The sequence below is a fragment of the Vigna umbellata genome, chromosome 8 (assembly GCF_029865625.1).
Source record: "Vigna umbellata cultivar VRB3 chromosome 8, Vumbellata_1.0, whole genome shotgun sequence".
Taxonomy (NCBI): domain Eukaryota; kingdom Viridiplantae; phylum Streptophyta; class Magnoliopsida; order Fabales; family Fabaceae; genus Vigna; species Vigna umbellata.
The window spans coordinates 25,753,642-25,772,916 of NC_142172.1; the positions used below are offsets into that span (position 1 = coordinate 25,753,642).

At 32.4% G+C, this 19,275-nt stretch overlaps 1 protein-coding gene across 1 annotated transcript; it reads left to right on the forward strand.

Moving 5' to 3' along the window:
* The first annotated feature begins 17,709 nt into the window (after positions 1-17,709).
* LOC124827015 (peroxidase 3-like) lies at positions 17,710-19,275 on the forward strand. The gene is made up of 4 exons (XM_047299985.1): positions 17,710-17,999; positions 18,197-18,388; positions 18,502-18,667; positions 18,758-19,275. Exons 1-4 carry the CDS (start codon positions 17,802-17,804, stop codon positions 19,162-19,164), a joined length of 963 nt encoding a protein of 320 aa, XP_047155941.1. The 5' UTR covers positions 17,710-17,801; the 3' UTR covers positions 19,165-19,275.

Consider the following 19,275-nt stretch of genomic DNA (forward strand, 5'->3'; position numbering starts at 1 on the left):
AACATCTTGTCCTTCAACTCTTGCAATTGCATTTTAATTTTTTTTATGATGGACCTTGAGCATTCATTTTTCATAACCCTTTTCAAAATTAGCACTTCAAATAATTGAAAGCCAAAGAACCTCTAATATAGTTCTAAGAAAGATTTAATGACTTATTGAGTTGGTTAAAAACTTTTTAAAAAGTATAGAAAATAACTCTTTTATTCAATTTGTTCTTTTTTCATCTTTTTATATTTTTATGGAATTGAGTATATTTAGTTTTATTTTTATCTACACTATTTATCTTTTCTCCACCAATTAAAGTATTAGTCACCGACACAAAAATAACAAATTATATAGTCTTAAAATAGTAATTTATACGGCAAACCTAACATAATTTATTCAAACAAAAATGTCTTCAAATATATTTTATTTATTTTAATAAAAAAGCTAGAAATATTTTACTACAACATCGAGGTAGAGTCGCTCTCAAATTATTAATTAGAAAAACACATCTTTAGAGCTTAAGGAATAAAGATGAGTGAAAATAGATTTGAAAATAAAATTTGTTAGAATTAGTGTAAGATTTGACCGACTAGATAAAGAAAATTATTTAATTGGTAGAAATTGAAGATTACCAAAATGTCCCTAGTTATTAAAGTAATATAAAATGATAATTTTAATGTTATATTTAATTATAAAAATGTTTATAAAGAGAAAAAAATTAAAATAAATTGTTAAAATAAATTTTAAAAATGTAAAAAAATTATAATTTAGTAAAATGAAATAATATTTTTTTAAAATGTAGTATTTTTGTAATATAATTTACTACCAAGTGATATGATTTTATTTGTTATTGAAATAAAATTTAATATTTTTGAAGAAATAAATAATTAACCAAAATTAGAATATTATATACATAAAAAAAAGTGTGAACATAATAAGATACAAATATATTTGTCATAGTTTATGATAAAATTATTTTGGTTAAGTAAGTAACCTATTGAAACAATACTGTATTAATTTTTTATTAGACGTTTTTGTGTTTTTTGTGTGAGATAATGTGAAGATAGAAGTGGAACCACAGTCTGAAGAATCATTCTCTTTGTGTTCTGACTTCTCAACTCAACCATTATCTTTATCTAACATGACGACAAAAAGGTTTTGCCGTAAAGATTCCTTAGTTTGATGCTATTCAACATAATAATTGGGTCCAAAGTCTGCTGTGTTTGGTTCATTGTCAAAAATAACAAAACTCATTTTGTCTACATCAAATATAATTTTATTTATGACTTAACTTTAGAGAATATATTTTATTCATTAATTAATCTATAATAGTTGTTTTAATTTTCTTTTAAATCTGACAAAATGATCTGTTTTTCTAATTTTTGCATAATCATGTTTCATAAATAATTTCTAAAATAGAGTTTTTAACTAACAGGTCAAGTCCATTTAAAAGTTACTTATACTTTAATTGGGAACAAAAATGGATTGTGCAGTTTATGCTTATGAAAATTGCTTCAGTTTCTGAGACCTCATATCAGACCATGCTATGCCCTTACTCCATAAAACATTTCCGTTCAAGTTGAATCATTGAAAAAATTATCAAATGAAGTGTTTGATGTACACTGAGAATCAGATCAGAGTTGAGGCAGTGATGTTCCTATCATCATAAGTTTATTTAGTTCTTACATTTTACAGTAGAATACAAAAGGTTTAAACTTAGCTACACCAACTCACCAGTCACACAATTAATGGAGAAAAGTTGTTGAATTCTCAAACATGTGATAGTAACAGAAGATAAGTGTAGTGTAGTTTTCAGTCACAAGATCAAAGTTACTCTCTTTTTCACTTTTTTGGGTACAACAAGAATGTGTTCTACATAAGACCTACACATGCATTACATTAGAAAGAATAATGAAATGAATCAAAGAATGAATTGATTTTGTACATTTATAGCTGATTTCTATGGCTAGATCTCAACTACACCCACAAACTCTGCTAAAACTTTCAAACTCACCTCATTTCGTCGCTCTCAGAAACCTCTAAACACAGTCATTTCTGTTCATATAAACACAATCAAATAATTAATACTTAGAGTTGCATACTTCAAGAGCTAAAAACTCTAATTCACGCATTTTGTTTTCCAAAACAACATAAAAAATTTTCAAACTCATATTAATGTGTTGAACATAGTAAAAATTATCGATGAAATTACGTCTCTTATGTTGAATATATATATATATATATATATAGGGTTAAATATGTTTTTAGTCCCTAAACTATTGGCCGTTTCTGGTTTTCGTCCCTCTTTCAAAGTAAGGTACAATTTGGTCCTCATTCTTTTCGAAAACGTTCGTTTTAGTCCTCGAAAACTAACACCGTTTAAAAAGTTGGTCCTCATTTAGCAACAAAATGAGGACTAAAACCAAAGTTCCAAGGACTAAAACGAACGTTTCGAAAAGAATGAGGACCAAATTGTAGCTTACTTTGAAAGAGGGACGAAAACCAAAAACAGCCAATAGTTTAGGGACTAAAAACATATTTAACCCATATATATATATATATATATATATATATATATATATATATATATATATATATATATATATATATATATATTATTTATAACAAAAAAATATAGACTAAACCTAAAATATAAATAAATAATAATAAATTAACTAAAAGATAAAGATAATATCTAAAATAGTGTATCTTGTAACATCCCAAAAATATAGTAATAAATCATATAATAGAATATTAACAATTAATAATAACTCAGATCACTCTTAACATTAAAAAGGGAGTACCGTTATGGCCGAACGGCCTTACATAACTTCAAACTAAAACTGTACAACTTAAGAGAAACTTTGACCTAACGGTTTACAAAACCAACACCGAACGGTCATAGAAAAGAAAGGAAAAGGGTGATCGAACGATCACCTTACCAAAACTACTCTACTGATCGAACGTCCTACTGTTCGGTCTTAACTTCAACATCCACCAAGTTCTCTTCTTCCAGATATTGCTCTTCCAACGCCTCTTCCAGCAGTGCGTCTCCTTCTGCTCACATCCACACGGATGATCATTGCAACGACAAGGACGGACGTACAAACGAGACAACACAAGGAAAAACACAGGGTAAGCTTATGTAATTTAATTCAAGTAATAACATACATTTTCATATGCAAGCACATTCAATTTCATTCCAATAAACAATTCAATCAAAACCCTGATACTAGACCGACTGTCCGGACTGTATGAATTCTGTGTAGCTACGACGTTCGTGCACCCGGGTGATGTAGTAACTGGAATTCTCATCAGCTGCCACCCGAGGTTAGTCCGTTCCGTCCAAAGTACCCCTAAGGACTAGGACCTCCTGTCGTTCCCACGCATGACGTACCCCCTCTACGTGAGGACGAGTACTCACGGAACATCAGGATGAATCGTCAGCTCAGCTTTGTCCACATTCATACTTTACGATATCAATATTCATCCAAGAGTCGTTCCTCCCTGGAACGCTCGTTCAACTTCACATCATTTCATTCATATCACATTCTCTTCTTATTTCGTACACAATCATTCTCAATTTCCATCTTTCATTATCACATTTCTCAAATTCATCTTTTATAATCTTTCACTTTAATATCATTTCCACCATCCATTCCAAGGACATAAATTACCGAACGTTCATCCCTCTTCATAATGAGGACGAACGTAGGAACGAGAGCGATAAATCTCCCGTCCAGAATAGAATAAGACCGATTACCATAATATACCCTATATGGCGAACGCTATTTACCACGTGAATCAGTTGAATGAACTGACTCTCGTGAGTTCTGACCCACACTCAAAGAATAGAGTAAGTACGTAGGCTCTAGGCCGGATCCAATTGAATATAAACACATCAAGACGTTAAATAATCATATTTAGAATAATTCAATTACAGAAACCTGATGCCCGTCAATGACCGAACACGATAAAAGGATTTACTGAATTTGGACGAACGCTATTCTTCATCAATATAGATTATATAAGAACGAATACGAGCGCTTGGTGTAAGACCGAGCACTACTCAGTACAAGCGCTATTCTCGTTTCTTGACACTTGGCGTCAGCGTAGAGGGGTTTTGGGTGCGTTTTAATGAGATTAGACAGGTGGGTTTTGGGTGCATATTTACGAGGTCTGACATATCTCATCAACTACGCAAGAAAATGCTTCTAATTATCATATATTCATTTGCATTAAAAATTTATTTAACTTATCAGTGTATTATAACTAAAGAGCCGCGGTTAAGTTTATTAGAGTGACTTATAATTCAGTGGAACGGTTTGATATGATTAATTTATCAGCAATTCATTATAGCTAGTAATCACAGTAAAATAATTAAAATATAAAATAAATATTTTTATAAGTTATTTAATTAGAGATATAAGTTGACTAATTAAAAAGACTTAAAAGCTATCACACAAGTGTGTATGTAGTGCGCTAATATGATGGTTTGGTCAATCCATCTCTTAGCATAATGCAATTTGAGTTTGTCTAACATGATGACTTTGTTTATTTTATTTTGCTTTTTTAGAGGCTAATAATAAATCAGATTATATTTATTTTTACAATTTTATTTTGTGACATCCCAAAAATACAATGTAAAACCATATAATAGAATGATCACATATAATAATATTACAACTCAATTCTTACAAAAGATAGGACGTACGGTTAAGGTCGAACGACCTTAACAAAAATAACAGGGAATTAAAATTGTACAATTGGCTACAAATATAGGACGAACGACTTATAACTCTACCTATGCTTAACGGTCACATCAAAAGATAGAGTAAACGTATGACCGAACGCTCCTACAAAAGAGTAGGCCAACAACTGACCGAGAGTCATAAGGTTCAACCTTCACGTCCGTCTCTTCTAATGCTTCATCCAACAACTCTTCTCCTTCTGCTCCCACCCATAGGGTGATCATCGCAATGACAAGGACAAACGAACGGGAATACATGATAAGATAGGAAATAAGGTAAGCCTATGTAATTTAATTCATGTATAAACATATATTTCACACAATCAATCAAACAAGATAATTCATCATTCGTTCATGCAAAGCCTAATACTAGACTGATTGTCCGGACTATATGAAATCTGTGTAGCTACGACGTTCGTGCACCCGAGTGATGTAGTAATTGGGATACCCTCAACAGCTGCCACCCGAGGTTAGTCCTATCTGCCCAAATTAACCATAAGGACTAGGACCTCTTGCCGTTCCCACACATGACTTACCCTCCTTTACGTGAGGACGAGTAATCACGGAACATCAGGATGAACCACCAGCTTAGCATGCCCACATTCATACTTTACCAATTCCAATATACATTCATGAGTCATTCCTCCCCGGAACGCTCGTCCATAATCCAAAACATTTCATCCATATCATATTCTCTTCATCTTTCATTATCAATCATCTCAATTTCACCTTTGTACAAAGATTATTAAGAACACTAAATACCGAACGTTCAATCCTAACTCAGAACAAGAACGAATACTTGGAGCGAGACAGAAAGGTCTCTAGTTCCAGAACAGATTAAGACTGAGAGGTTTTTATCGGGTTGCGAAAGAAATCGAGTACAATCATATATCACAAGAACGACTAGAACGAACGTTACTTACAAAGTGAGCCAATTAAATGAACTGACTCTTGAGAGCTCAAACAGAACACCGCAAAGACCATTCCAAATGTTAAGACTCTAGGCCGAAACTAATGAATACGGACACTTCAAAGAATAATACTTAGAAGAATTCACATGATGAAACCGTATGCTTATAAATACTTAGCTTATTTGAATTTAGCCATCAAGAAAACCGAATGCCAGTCAATGACCGAGCACGGTAGAGAGAAAACTCTATTGAAGTTGGACGAACGCTATTTTCATCAAGATAGATCATAAAAGAAAAGAGAATGAGCGCTTGGTGTAAGACCGAGCATTACTCAATACGAGCGCTTGGTGTAAGACCGAGCACTACTCAGTACGAGCGCTTGGTGTAAGACCGAGCACTACTCAACTTATAGTAGAAGACTTGATAAATATAATAATATACGATTTGGAATAGTGTTTAAGAACAAACGAAAATATACAAATACATACATATATATATATATATATATATATATATATATATATATATATATATATATATATATATATATATATATATATATATATATATATATATATATACACACACAAAAACTTAAGTTTATAACCGAATACTAAGAAATAACTATGCTTGGCCGAACGCTCATGCATAGTATCTCGAAACGAAGACGCTCGTCCTCAACTAGGATTCTTCCCAAATGAAAGAATCCAATTCCAACCAAGTTCACTAGAAAAACTCGAACGGTCAAGGATCGTTCAGTGACGAACGTACTCTTTCATAGGGGAAATTCATACTTGGAAATCATTTATCTCAATTCAATTCTCACCATATATCTTCATAATTTCATACATTCATATCATAGTAAATTTCATATACTTCATACATCAGAACATAGCAACCATCATATTTCATATAGTCAAACATCTCAATAATCATGCTTCATTTTAATTTAGCAACTCAACGAACGTTCATGCAATACAACAACATACAAATTAAATTAGATAAGCTTCCCTTACCTCTGAGCGTGATCGAACGTTCCTAGAGGCAGAAATACGGTTCGCCCTACTACAAGTCCTTCTACCCTCAATGCTCAATACTTCTCCAAAACTAAACCAAACAAAAGACCAGAAATGGCTCAGAACGAGATGAACTCATGCAACCATAATATTGGTTTACATGTGCCAGAAAACGAATGGCTAAAGGAGAAGAAGAACTTACCAATTCAGAACCCGAAACCGATCGGTTCAAACTGAAGTTCTTGACGTCGGAAGTGCTTCTACGGTGGCTGAACGGAGATCGGAGAAGAGAAAGGGTGAGATTTCGTAGAGAGAAGATGAAGGAGATTTAGAGAGAAGGAGGAGAAAAATGAGATTTTCAGAATCTGGAAAAAAAGGGTGCATGCAGAGAGTGTGACATGAATTTTTTAAAAATCAAGTTCTCCTTACCACGTCAAAACGAGCGTCCGCTCATCTGTCGACACCTGTCTTCCACTATCTGATTTCCGGATCCTCTTCGCTTAACACTCGGCGTCCGTCATCTAAGTGTCGAACCCCCCTCTTGACACGTGAACTCCACTAAAACAAATCCTAAGTGCGTTTTAAATGAACTCTGACATATTTTAATTATAAAATACTTAAAAAAAGAATTTATTAAGGGACAAATTTTGTCAAATATTTATTAATAAATCAAAATCATCAATAATTTATCAATAATAAAAAATTTATTAACAAAATGTTATTTGATATATTAATAATTATCAACAATTAAAATTTTATAAATAATAATTCATCAATAATTATTTATATCTAAAATTTGTCAGTACTTATTCGTGATTAGATATCCAGATGTAATTATTTATTGATATATTTTGACTGTTGCTAAATATTCATTAATAAATATTGTAATTTAATTTTTTTTCCCTTCTCTTCATTCTCTTTCCTTATTTCTCCTCTTTCTTTTTCTCTCTCCTCTTCCTTTGTGTCGTTATCATCCTTATTATTTTCTTCCCCCAATTTATTTTCAATTAATTTATTGACGAGTTTACTGTGAATTTTAAAAGATTAAATTAACAATAAATTTCGTAACGAATTTACTGATAAAATTACTTATGACTTGAAAAATTAAATATTAACAAATTTATAGACGAATTTTAAAAAATTGAATCACCAATTTTCATTTTATTGAGAAAATTTATCAATGAAAATTATTGGTCTTAATAAACATTACAAATTATTAACAAATTTTATTAACAAATTCATTATCAACAACTATTTTTATTTATAATAAAAATTCTAATTTATTAATAAATTTTACAGATTCATTAATAATTCATAATATATTAATATATAATATTCATCTATATGTAATATTAAGTATAAAAAAGATAAACTAAAAAAAAAGGAAATAATGAAACTGGTTGTAGTTTGAAAAATAAAGAATCCAATGGAAAAAGAGCCAACCGGGCCAGAGCTATGGAATGGAGACAAGGAGCGGAAGAAATTTGAGTGATTGCCGATCCAATTTGACTCCCCAACATGGATCATTATGGTGTGGGACCATAAATCTGATACCTGCATCTTTGCATTAGATTGATTTGTGCATACATATAATATATTTTCTCATAAAAAAAAGTTATGTTATATTATATAGCACACTCATGTTCATTTAAGATCTTATCTGAGACACACATTACTCCCTCCCAAAACCAAATATTCAAATTTCAAAAATAAAAAAAAATGTGGGACAACTTTTATAAATTAATAATGAATTTCATTGTCATTGTTCGTAATATACATGTATAGTATGATTAAAATTATTTATTGGATAAAATATCTTATTAAAGATATTTTAAGCGGTTAAGATATTTATGAGTAATTAACCAAATTTTCAGATAAGGTTGTCTTTATTTAGCTTATGAAACACTTATAAATATAATAACATAAGATTATTTGGGTTTTAAAAAAGAAAGTGAAAAAAGAAGATTATTTGGGTTTTAGAAAAATGAGAATAAAATATTAGTGAATGATTCATAAAATGTAATTGATGTGATAGAAAAATTATATCAATTATCTAAAAGATGTAAATTATTTTGAGTATTCTAACTCATAATAGAAAATTAATTTCTTACAGACCAAATTATGTTTGATTTGCTTAACAATTTTTTTTTGTTTATAATAAAGAATTGAAATTTTTATGCTTAAAGTGAAAAAATACATCTAACCTAAGTATTTTAGGAAAATATTTGTATATATTTAACGTTTTTTATAATATTTTATAAATAAGCATGGTTTACATATATATATATATATATATATATATATATACTTTTTAGCATCAGAGTTGGAAATAGAAAGAATGCTAAACATATATTTTACTAATTTAAATATTTTTAAAATTTCAATATACTTTTTTTATTGGATTTTTTAATTTGTAATATGTTAAACTCTGTAAAGGAAAGTACAAATACTAATGAATGTACTTTCTTTTTATTGAAGAAATCTCCACTCTAAATCCAAAATTTACGTTTATAAGTTTACTTTACTTTTTCTTTTTTATATAAATTCTACTTATATCTCTTATAAGTTTAACGTCCTATCCTAAACCTATTTTTTAAAATTATTTTATTCATGTGATATTCAGTGCTTCTCTCCGCATAATGGTGCTCAATCCATTAATATAAGAAAGTGAGCAACACATTTTTAATGGATTTTCATTCCAAAATGGTTCTTCTAATCTCCTTTAACCTTTTCACACTTTTAAATAAAAGTTCAAGCAAAATTTTACGTTTGGATGCCAAGTCGCGGTAAACGGTTTATTATTATATTTAGTTATTAATTATCCAAATGTTCGTTGTTACACTATCACTAGTCCTTATCATTAGTTTGTTATATTTGAAAGTTACCTCTAAAAGGTACTATGATACCAAAGTCAATAAAGATTTGACGGTTCAAATTATTAATGCGTATTAATTGTCATCATTTATCTTTTAACCTCAAACATGTATTTATAAATTTTGGAATGAGTTTTGGATTAGTGATGGCCTAATTATGGTCCAATTGATAATAATCATACTTTGTCTTAAATTAATCAGTGTTAGAGGTAATCTCTCTATAGGCTGAATGTTCCTTTGGTCTCGGAATAATTGTCATCATTTACCTTTTAATGGTAATTAATGCAAACCTTAACCACTTAACAGCTGTCGTTGTGACATTAATTGCGCATTAACTCTGCTCAATGGTTATCGGAACCGAGCGATCATGAGATGCTTTCTGGCACGTCAACCGTTCGGTCCTTTCCATCCAATTTGTCACCGTACCCGATCGGTCAGCTATAAGCCCGTAGTAACATAGGCCCCCCAAGCCCTAGCAAAATTTTAAATATTGCGTAGGGTTTTGAAGTATTAACCGATCGATTTTGGGTTCTCTTGTTTCATGGGCCATTACAACTCATCAATCGTCACATCCCTTCTATATTTGTAAAATGGCAGGAAAAGCGGGAGTCGAAGAGTCGCGACTGTAAAAAGAGCGGGAAAATTTGTAAGACATAACGTCACGACATTTGAATCGTCAGATCTTTTCCCTTTGGACACTCTAGATGAGTTTAATGAACCACCTTTACCCCTATAAATAAGGGTAGGGTCATCTCATATTTTCACTTTTTCCCTCGAGCTCTCTGACTACCGAGCGTTTTCCCTACCTTTCCCCCTTTCCAAAGCTTCAAACTCAGTCTTCCAGGTAAATTATGTCATCTTCAGTTGCTTCTGAGTTCTCCAGGAGAAAAGGTGTGGGGTATGCTGATGGCGCTATTGCTTCTTCTTCCTCTACCAACTTCGATTCCGCCAACAAGAGAAACCCTCCCGCCGATCACTAGGTTGAAACCCCAGCCTCTGAGAATTCTTCCCGCCTGCTTGAAGATAGTGGAAAGGAGGAGGTGGGAATAAACATGGATTATGCCGGCGCGTGGGACGGAAGGAGCAAAGCTCTGCCTGATGTCGTCGGCTATGACTGGGCTCCCCACAGGGTAAAACTTTATGCTTCCTCCGTCATCACCAGACGCACGCTAAAGGAGCTAGTCAATAGGCTTAGCTTCGTGAAGGCGGCTGGCGATGCAGACTTCTTTAAAGTGGCGCTCTGTCAGTTGAACGAGCGGGCGTGCCACGATCGGGAAGGGTATGCCTCAAACTTTTTCTATGCATATTCCTACTTGTTCCGTGACCTCAGATTCCTCTTGGCCTTTTTCAAATTTTCAAATGGGCGTTCTAAGGGAACTCAACATGGCGCCTACCCAACTGCATGCGAACGGTTGGGCTTTTATGCAAGCCTTCTCGGTCGTCTGCGCAACTCTCGCCCTTTGTCCCACTCCAGCTTCTTTTCTCTATTTTTTTCGGGTCTTGCCGCACCCCAACCAACCTTGGGTTTCCCTCATTTCAATCAAGGAGAGACAACTTTTCACGTTTTTCAACACCTCTTACAAGGATTTTAAGGGAAATTTCCTCAAGGGAAGTTTTGCTCTTTTTCAAGTCTCCCCAACCATCTTAGACAAGTAATAGATTGGTAAAAACCTCAATGTTATAAACTTTCTTTATTATATAAGTGTATCCTAAAACATTCTATTTTTCATAGTTCAATTACAATACATGTAATGTTGTTAGGGAAATCAACTATTAAGGTTAAAAAGCTTGCATGATTGTTCCTCAATGTTTGGTATTTTAGACCATATATTTATAATTGTTTTGTTCCAACGATATTATTTAATTATTTATAATTATGTTGATATATTGTAGTGTAATAAACAAATCAACTCATATGAGCGTGGTTACTATGTAACGCATTGAATGACAATCATTATTTGTACCCGTATTACAACTAGTTGGGAAACACTAATAATAGCATTGAATCAAATACTTTACAACTTTGTCTTTTTATATATTAATTGAAATTATTATATTTTGTGTAGAAATTCAAGAGTCTTATATTAATTTTCGATAAGTTCATTCATTATTTAAGGAAAACTTGTACAAAATATCTAATAAGAAATGTACAATAATATTTAATTGTTATAACGATATCATAATTTGTAAGGTTTTATGAGCATTTACCACATTTACAACTATCTATATTCTTATTTATTTTGTTTCTGTTCTAGATTTTGTGCAGATTTAATATGTAGTTTGAAAAAAAATATTTAAAAAAAATGCTAATATTAGACTTCGATTATAACCAAAACCAAAACAAAAAGGAGTATTCGACTTCGATTCAGGTCATAATCAAAACCAATACTAGTGCAGAAAAGGCCTTTAACGTCACCCTTTAGACGTTCGACCCTCGAATATCCCACGTAAAAAATGACCGGCGGCACTTTTGTAAATAAGTTAATGTTGTAGACGTCCGACCTGGCTAGTCTGATGGAAAAAATTTATGATCACCAAAATATGATGTCACAAACTTGTTTAACAATCGGCAAGTATGACCGAATCGTTTCAAGTAATAAACTCGGTAAGACCAAGTATCGTTCTCCCAAAGGACTCACGGCCTAGTTTACTTATGTGATTTGTTGATTAGCTAAGACTTAAGAACAAAATAATTGGATTTTACTATGCAAAAGACGAAAATAAACATGTATGCATGAGGTTGATCAATGGCTAAAACAAAAGACAAACACTTTCAATGAAATATATTGATGAATATGTTGTTGGGGGTCAATTTCATCTTATCCACTCTCATATATTTTAGGAATTCAACATTCAAGTCATCATTGTTAATGCCACTCTCTAAATTACCTTTCAAGAAGGCTTCTCCCTAATTACGAGTTCATACGATTCCTAGCATTCCTAATAATTAGTTTTTTTAGCACAGGAGCTTAAGGCAACCAATATACTATTGGGAGAAATTCCCCGGATCTAGACTTCCCCGTACGTTCCCGTATCGACAAAACCAATAATCATGCATTGAATGAGTTAAACAAAGCAAGCATTGAGCAAAGAGGAAAAACCCTAACTAATGATGAAAGAAAGCATAAGTCTTAGATTAAGATGCAAGCAAAAATTCCATATATGAGAGCTTCAAAAGATTACATTGATTCCCCAACAAACATACAAGGTTTAGTTCACCATATTCATGGTGAACCTAGATGAACAATAATGAAAGAATGAAAGATAAAACCCTAGAAAGGTGAAGAGGTAGCCTGAGCATCCAAGATCCTCCTTCAAAGAGGTGGAGAAGAGAGTGTTTGCTTTGTTTCTGCCAAAGATACCAACCCTAAGACATCTAGGTCTTTAAATAGGACATAAAAATAATAGAAAACGGGTCCAGGCCCAAACAGATCATAAAATCGCATAAAACTGGCCCAAAACTCGTCTGGTTGACTTTTTTCGTATTCTGGTTGACTGGTTGACTTTTTGGTTGACTGGTTGACTTTTCTGGTTGACTGGTTGACTTTTCTGGTTTCTGGTTGACTTTTCTGATTCCATCTCTCTCCTTCTTCACTTCTTTCACTAAATTCACCTTAAAACCTGCACAAAAACACTGAAATCAAGCATAAACCTGTCCAGCTCTCTTATTTCTAAAAATATGGGTAAAAGTATGATTTCAAGCTAGTTTCTAAGTGTAAAGGTTGCTTTTTGTGTCAATTTTAAGCATGAAAATAACAGTTTTTCAACTGTTATCATAGTCCCCGACGTCTGATGGGGGTAAAAATACCAAAAGTCATTTTATTTCGCAGTGTAGACATCCGGGCTCCTATGTCTGACGCCTAAAGACGTGACAGGTAGCTAAAAATTTGCCCTGTCCACTACTTTAGACGTTTGGGCCCCTAAATCGGACGTCTGATGGTGGCAAAGAATAACAAAAGTAATTTTATTTCACATTGTAGACGTCTGGGCCCCTATGTCGAATGTGTGATGTCTGTATAGGCTACCGGGCCCCATATATCGGACATATATAGCCTCCACAAAATTTAATTTTTTAAATACACATAGACATCCGGGACCCATGTGTCAGACGTCTGATGTCTCTATAAATGTCCGATGGGGGAGGTCCCCGATGTTTAATGTTGTTTATTACACTTTGCGCGAACTCGGGGTAGTTACGCGCACTATTCATCATCTTCTTCCTCGCGTTTTCTCTCGCGGCTTTGCATTTTTGGGTAAGTTTTTTCTCTTTTGGACCGTTTAAACTTACTTTTACTCCAATTAAATTAGTCTTTGATGGATTATCTTCCATTTGAATCGATTAAAGTGAGTTTTCATTGTGTTTTGGTGCAGTTTTGCTCGTTTCCTTGGGCGAAAATTTCTTATGTTTTGGACAACATTTGTTTGCGTTTTCCACTCCTCCAATTCCTCCATTACGTTTGTAATCGGTTAAGAATGTTAGCATTCTTGTTTAAAAGTTTTTGTCTATGCATGTTATGGCTTTTCGGTATACATGTTTTTGGCATTTGGATATGCATGTTATTAACTTTCGAATATGCATGTTATTAACCGTCGAATTTGCATGTTGTTGACTTTTGGATTTGCATGTTGTTGGCTTTTGGATATATACATGTTATTGACTTTTGTGTATGCATGTTATTGGTTTTTACGTATGCATGTTATTGGCTTTTGAATATGCATGTGATAAAGTGTTGTTGTGTTGTTATGATTGGTATGTTAGATTATTAGTATCTAATTGAGTGAAACTTAGTTCCCGTTTGAAATTTAACACAAACGATTAATCTTTTAATCGTTTGTGTTAAATTTTGAATTGTCCGATTGGACAGTTTGGAAACATGAATAGTTGAGTCAAACATAGACATATATTTTGCGCCATACATTGATGGGTATGGGTTGCTTGATGTAAAATTTCATTAAAGTTTTCTTAATTAGTTTACTAACTATTTATGAATCATGATAGGCCTTATTGGTAGCTGATGCTCATCATTCCCAAACAATGTAAAATTGTATGGTTTTGTTTGCTGCACAGGAAGATGAAAAATGACTTGAGAAACATGCTTCAAGGGTAAGTGTTTCTCTTTTTATGTTTCAAATTCATTTTGACCTTCAATTTTTATGATAAATATAGTTATATTAATATTACCTTGTGTTTTCAATGTAAATAGAGTAATGGATAAAAACCGAGGTCAACTAGTATATGTCCTGTAATCAAACGTTGTAAGTTATTTATAGTTCTAATTTATTTTACTAGTTATTGAATGATCTAAATGCTTGACTATTTAGTTTGTCATTTTAGTGTAACAAGCAACTAGATTCATGAGAATGTGGCTACTATGTCATGTCTTAGATTAAGACCATCATTCGAGCTGTCATTATAGATGACTGAAATGAGGTAATGATGCTTAACTTATTTAGATTCTTAGTTTCTAACAACTTAACTTTGTTGTAAGATAGGTACATAATGCATCTTTGTTCATTTTGCAGCGCTTCAAGAGTACATCTGCTATACTAAAAGGACACAATTAAGAAGATAAGACAGGAGTGAACAACTTATCTTCTGCAAAGATGGACTTAAATAGGAAGATTTATTATTGTTGTTCAACATATTTAGATTTAGTTTAACTTTAACTTTTGATATTTTAGGTTTTGGATTGTTTTTTAGTACTTTGTTAACTTCAAACGAGTTGATATATAATATTATAATGTTCTGGGACAATTTTCTGCTTTTCAGGTGTGGTTTTATTGCAAAAATAAATAAATGTTTTTTAAAAAAATACCCCCTAGACGTCTGTTAATGCCACATGGACGTGTATAGACGTCTGTCAGTGTATACAGAGACGTCCAATGAATTACAGAGGCTAAATTTGTTCTAGGGTCTTAGACGTTAGACCTGTTTAGTCGAACGTCTATATAGACGTCCGACTAAACAGGTCAGACGTCTCATCAACGTCATCCATATAGAAGTCCGATACGGATCAGACGTAAAAAGCCCAAAATAACGGGCGTCTAAAGTGATTTCTGCACTAGTGCAAATTCCCTTTCAGAAAAAAAAAACCTTTAAAAAACATTAGATTTTGATTATCTATATAATCGAAGCATAAATAGGTATTCAGCTTCGATTCATTAAGAACCAAAGTCGAATACCCTTTAAGAAAAAATATTTTAAAAAACTACAATATGTTTAAGTTATCCCAATAGCCAAAAATGAAAAGATATTTGCTTTGATATGAAGAAAACCAAGATCATAAACCCTTTTTGATTTAAAAAAATTATTTAATTTGAAAGGTCTTTAACTTTGATTTTGAAAAAACCGAAACCAAATACCCTTTAAATTATATAATTATTTTAAATTAAAAAGGAATATATAATCTCATTTATGATTACAATCAAAACCATATGAACAATTTTTTTTATTTTTTATTTTTAGTTTAATGGCTTCAGCTATTTTAACTAAAGTAAAATACTAACTTTTTTTATTTCGATTTATAATCGAAACCAAAAACCCTTCCAATTTTATATCTTCTTAATTTGTTTCAATTATAAAATTGAAACCAATACTGAAAACAACTGTATTGTATCATTTCCCTACAGTCATGTAATTATTAACTTAACAATACTAAAATTTTCTTATTCAAATAGTGATAATTTGATGAGGTAAAAGACAACTTTTCCCTATTATTTGAATGCTTCACATATACACAAAACATTTTGTTCTCAAATATATATATATATATATATATATATATATATATATATATATATATATATATATATATATATATATATATATATATATATATATATATATATATATTATTTATTCTCAAAAACATTTAAACAAAATAAAAGAATCTTAACTGTACATATATACCCAACTTATTACAAATTTTATTTTATTTATTCAAAATGAAGATAAGAAAATATTAACCATATTACAGGCCTTAACAACCCATTTTTAGTGTAAAGTACCTTCCTAAGGTAAACACATTCTTTCATGGAACCAAAAATAAAAAACACTCAAGATATTAAAAAATGTTTTATATCACAAACATAATGTTATATAAAACCTGTAATAATCTCAACCTCTGGCAGAATATTGACTTTTATGTACTGCTTATAGTCCAATCGTGCAAGAACGAGGATATATACGTGCTTATTGAGAGAAGTGAAATGAATATACTCTAACCATTTTGTGTCTAAAGACAAAACATCTTAAAGCCAGCAACCATGTGCAGAGGGTGGCTACAAGACAAACCCGAAAACCATGCACAGATAACCATTGACTTTGGTTAATGAAATTTCTTTTCCCCCCTTAATTAAACCTTCCTTCGAATGCAAATAATTTGAGTTGTTACCTTCTAACACAAGAAACAACAGAACTGTGTAAGGAACTGTTTACCATATATCGACAGTTGGTTAGATAATATAATATTAACACGAAACATCTTCACATCTACGATGTTTCCATACAAGACTTTATTTAAAGGGATCGGATGATACTACTTGAACCAACGAATTCAGGCTGCGTGTTCATACTTTGATAATTGAACTCAAAAGTGTGAACATTTCCGATATAATGTGGTTATATATAATGGGAATCAGTCCCCGGCTATTCTTTCTTTGGCAAAATAATGGAAGTTAATGCTTCAAAACGGCTCAATCTAAATATTAAAACACATACGTTGTTTCCTAAACTAAACTTTTAAGAATTCTCTGTGTTTGCATCTCACTATGATTCGTTTGATATATATGTTAAGAGACATGCATAATTCAGAGAGTTATAACTATACAAGAAACTTGGAAGGGGTTGACCTAAGAAGATTATGACAAAAAGGAATACAATTATTCAAGGCTGGCATGTTCTAACCACTACAGAATTGAAAGACTCAGTTGATTATTCTTTGGTTTTATATTCTAATAATTTCAAAACCGTGTCATGACTGTTCATTGGTTGGTGCATATTAGAATGAAACTATAGCTAATAGCTATGCCCTATGCATGCATATTGCGTCCAATGATTGAAGAGATGCATGGAATTATATTTGCGCATAACTAGAAGAAACCTCTCCCACACAACTAAAATATACATAATATATGCTTTAGAATGGTGACTTATAAGGTCTATAAAAGGGAGCAAGGTCCTTCTAGCTAAGCATTCAATTTCTCAAGCTAATAAACACTATATACTTACTATAAGAGAGTGAGTTAAGAAGGGTTTCATTTGAATATGAAGATCGGAATTTTGCTATGTGTTGCACTTTTTCTTAGGGTTTGTCAAGGAGGTAGCCTGAGGAAAAATTTCTACCGCGATTCCTGCCCTCAAGCCGAGGACATCATCAAGAGCCAAACACAACAGCATGTGTCAGCTAATCCCAATTTGCCAGCCAAGTTGATTAGATTGCATTTTCATGATTGTTTTGTCAGGGTATATACAAACATATTACTATCAATTCCATTGTTTTACGTATTCATGTTTTCTTTTAAGGGATATTTTTATCCAGTTTTGGTACACAAATTTTACAACATGCAAAAGTGGTAAATGTTTTGGAGCTATGTAACAATGATAATGTGTGTATATATATATATAGCATAACATGGTTTCACTGCAAACGGACATTTCAGGGCTGTGATGCGTCGGTTTTGTTGAACTCTACTGCGAATAACACGGCAGAGAGGGACGCTATTCCAAATCTTTCTTTGGCTGGCTTTGATGTCATAGATGCCATAAAAAGTGCAGTGGAAGCAAAATGTCCCAAAACTGTATCTTGTGCTGACATACTGGCATTGGCAGCAAGAGACGCTGTTTCTGTCCAAGTAAGCTAACTCTTCATATGTCTACTCTAGTTCTACTACATACATCTTGAATTTGTTTCAACACATATATATATTCTTATTTCCTGACAGCATGTTTTCCTGAGAATTTTCAGTTTAATAAACCTATGTGGGAAGTTCTCACTGGTAGAAGAGATGGCACGGTATCGACAAGTAACGAAGCCTTGGCAAATATCCCAGCACCTTTCTTCAACCTCACCCAACTCAGACAGAGTTTTGCTAGCAAAGGTCTCACTTTGCACGATCTGGTTGTATTATCAGGTAAGGTTCATGATATTAATTGCTAATACAGTACACATTAATTAATTAACAGTCTAATTAACACCCATATATATGATTTTCATATCTTAGGGGCACACACAATTGGAGTTGGGCATTGCAACTTGTTCAGTAACAGGCTTTATAATTTCACCGGGAAAGGTGATCAAGACCCTTCTTTGAATGCCACCTATGCTGCGTTCTTGAAGACCAAATGCCAGAGTCTTAGTGACAGCACCACAACGGTGGAAATGGACCCTGGAAGCTCGACCAATTTCGATAGTGACTATTATCCTAACCTTCTCCAGAAGAAGGGTCTGTTCCAGTCAGACGCTGCCCTTCTAACACTGGATCAATCAGCAGATATAGCTGGAGAGTTGGTGAATGAAGCCAAGTTCTTCACAGAGTTCGCACAATCAATGAAGAGAATGGGAAACATTGAGGTCCTCACTGACTCTGCTGGACAAATACGGAACAACTGTTCTGTTGTCAACTCATAAACAAGTTCACCACTAGTTTCTGCTCTTAATTTCCTTCAGTTATATCATCTGCCAGTTGTTCCTTTCAGTTGTTTAAATGTCTTTTTAATTATAAAAGAATGTGTTTGTATA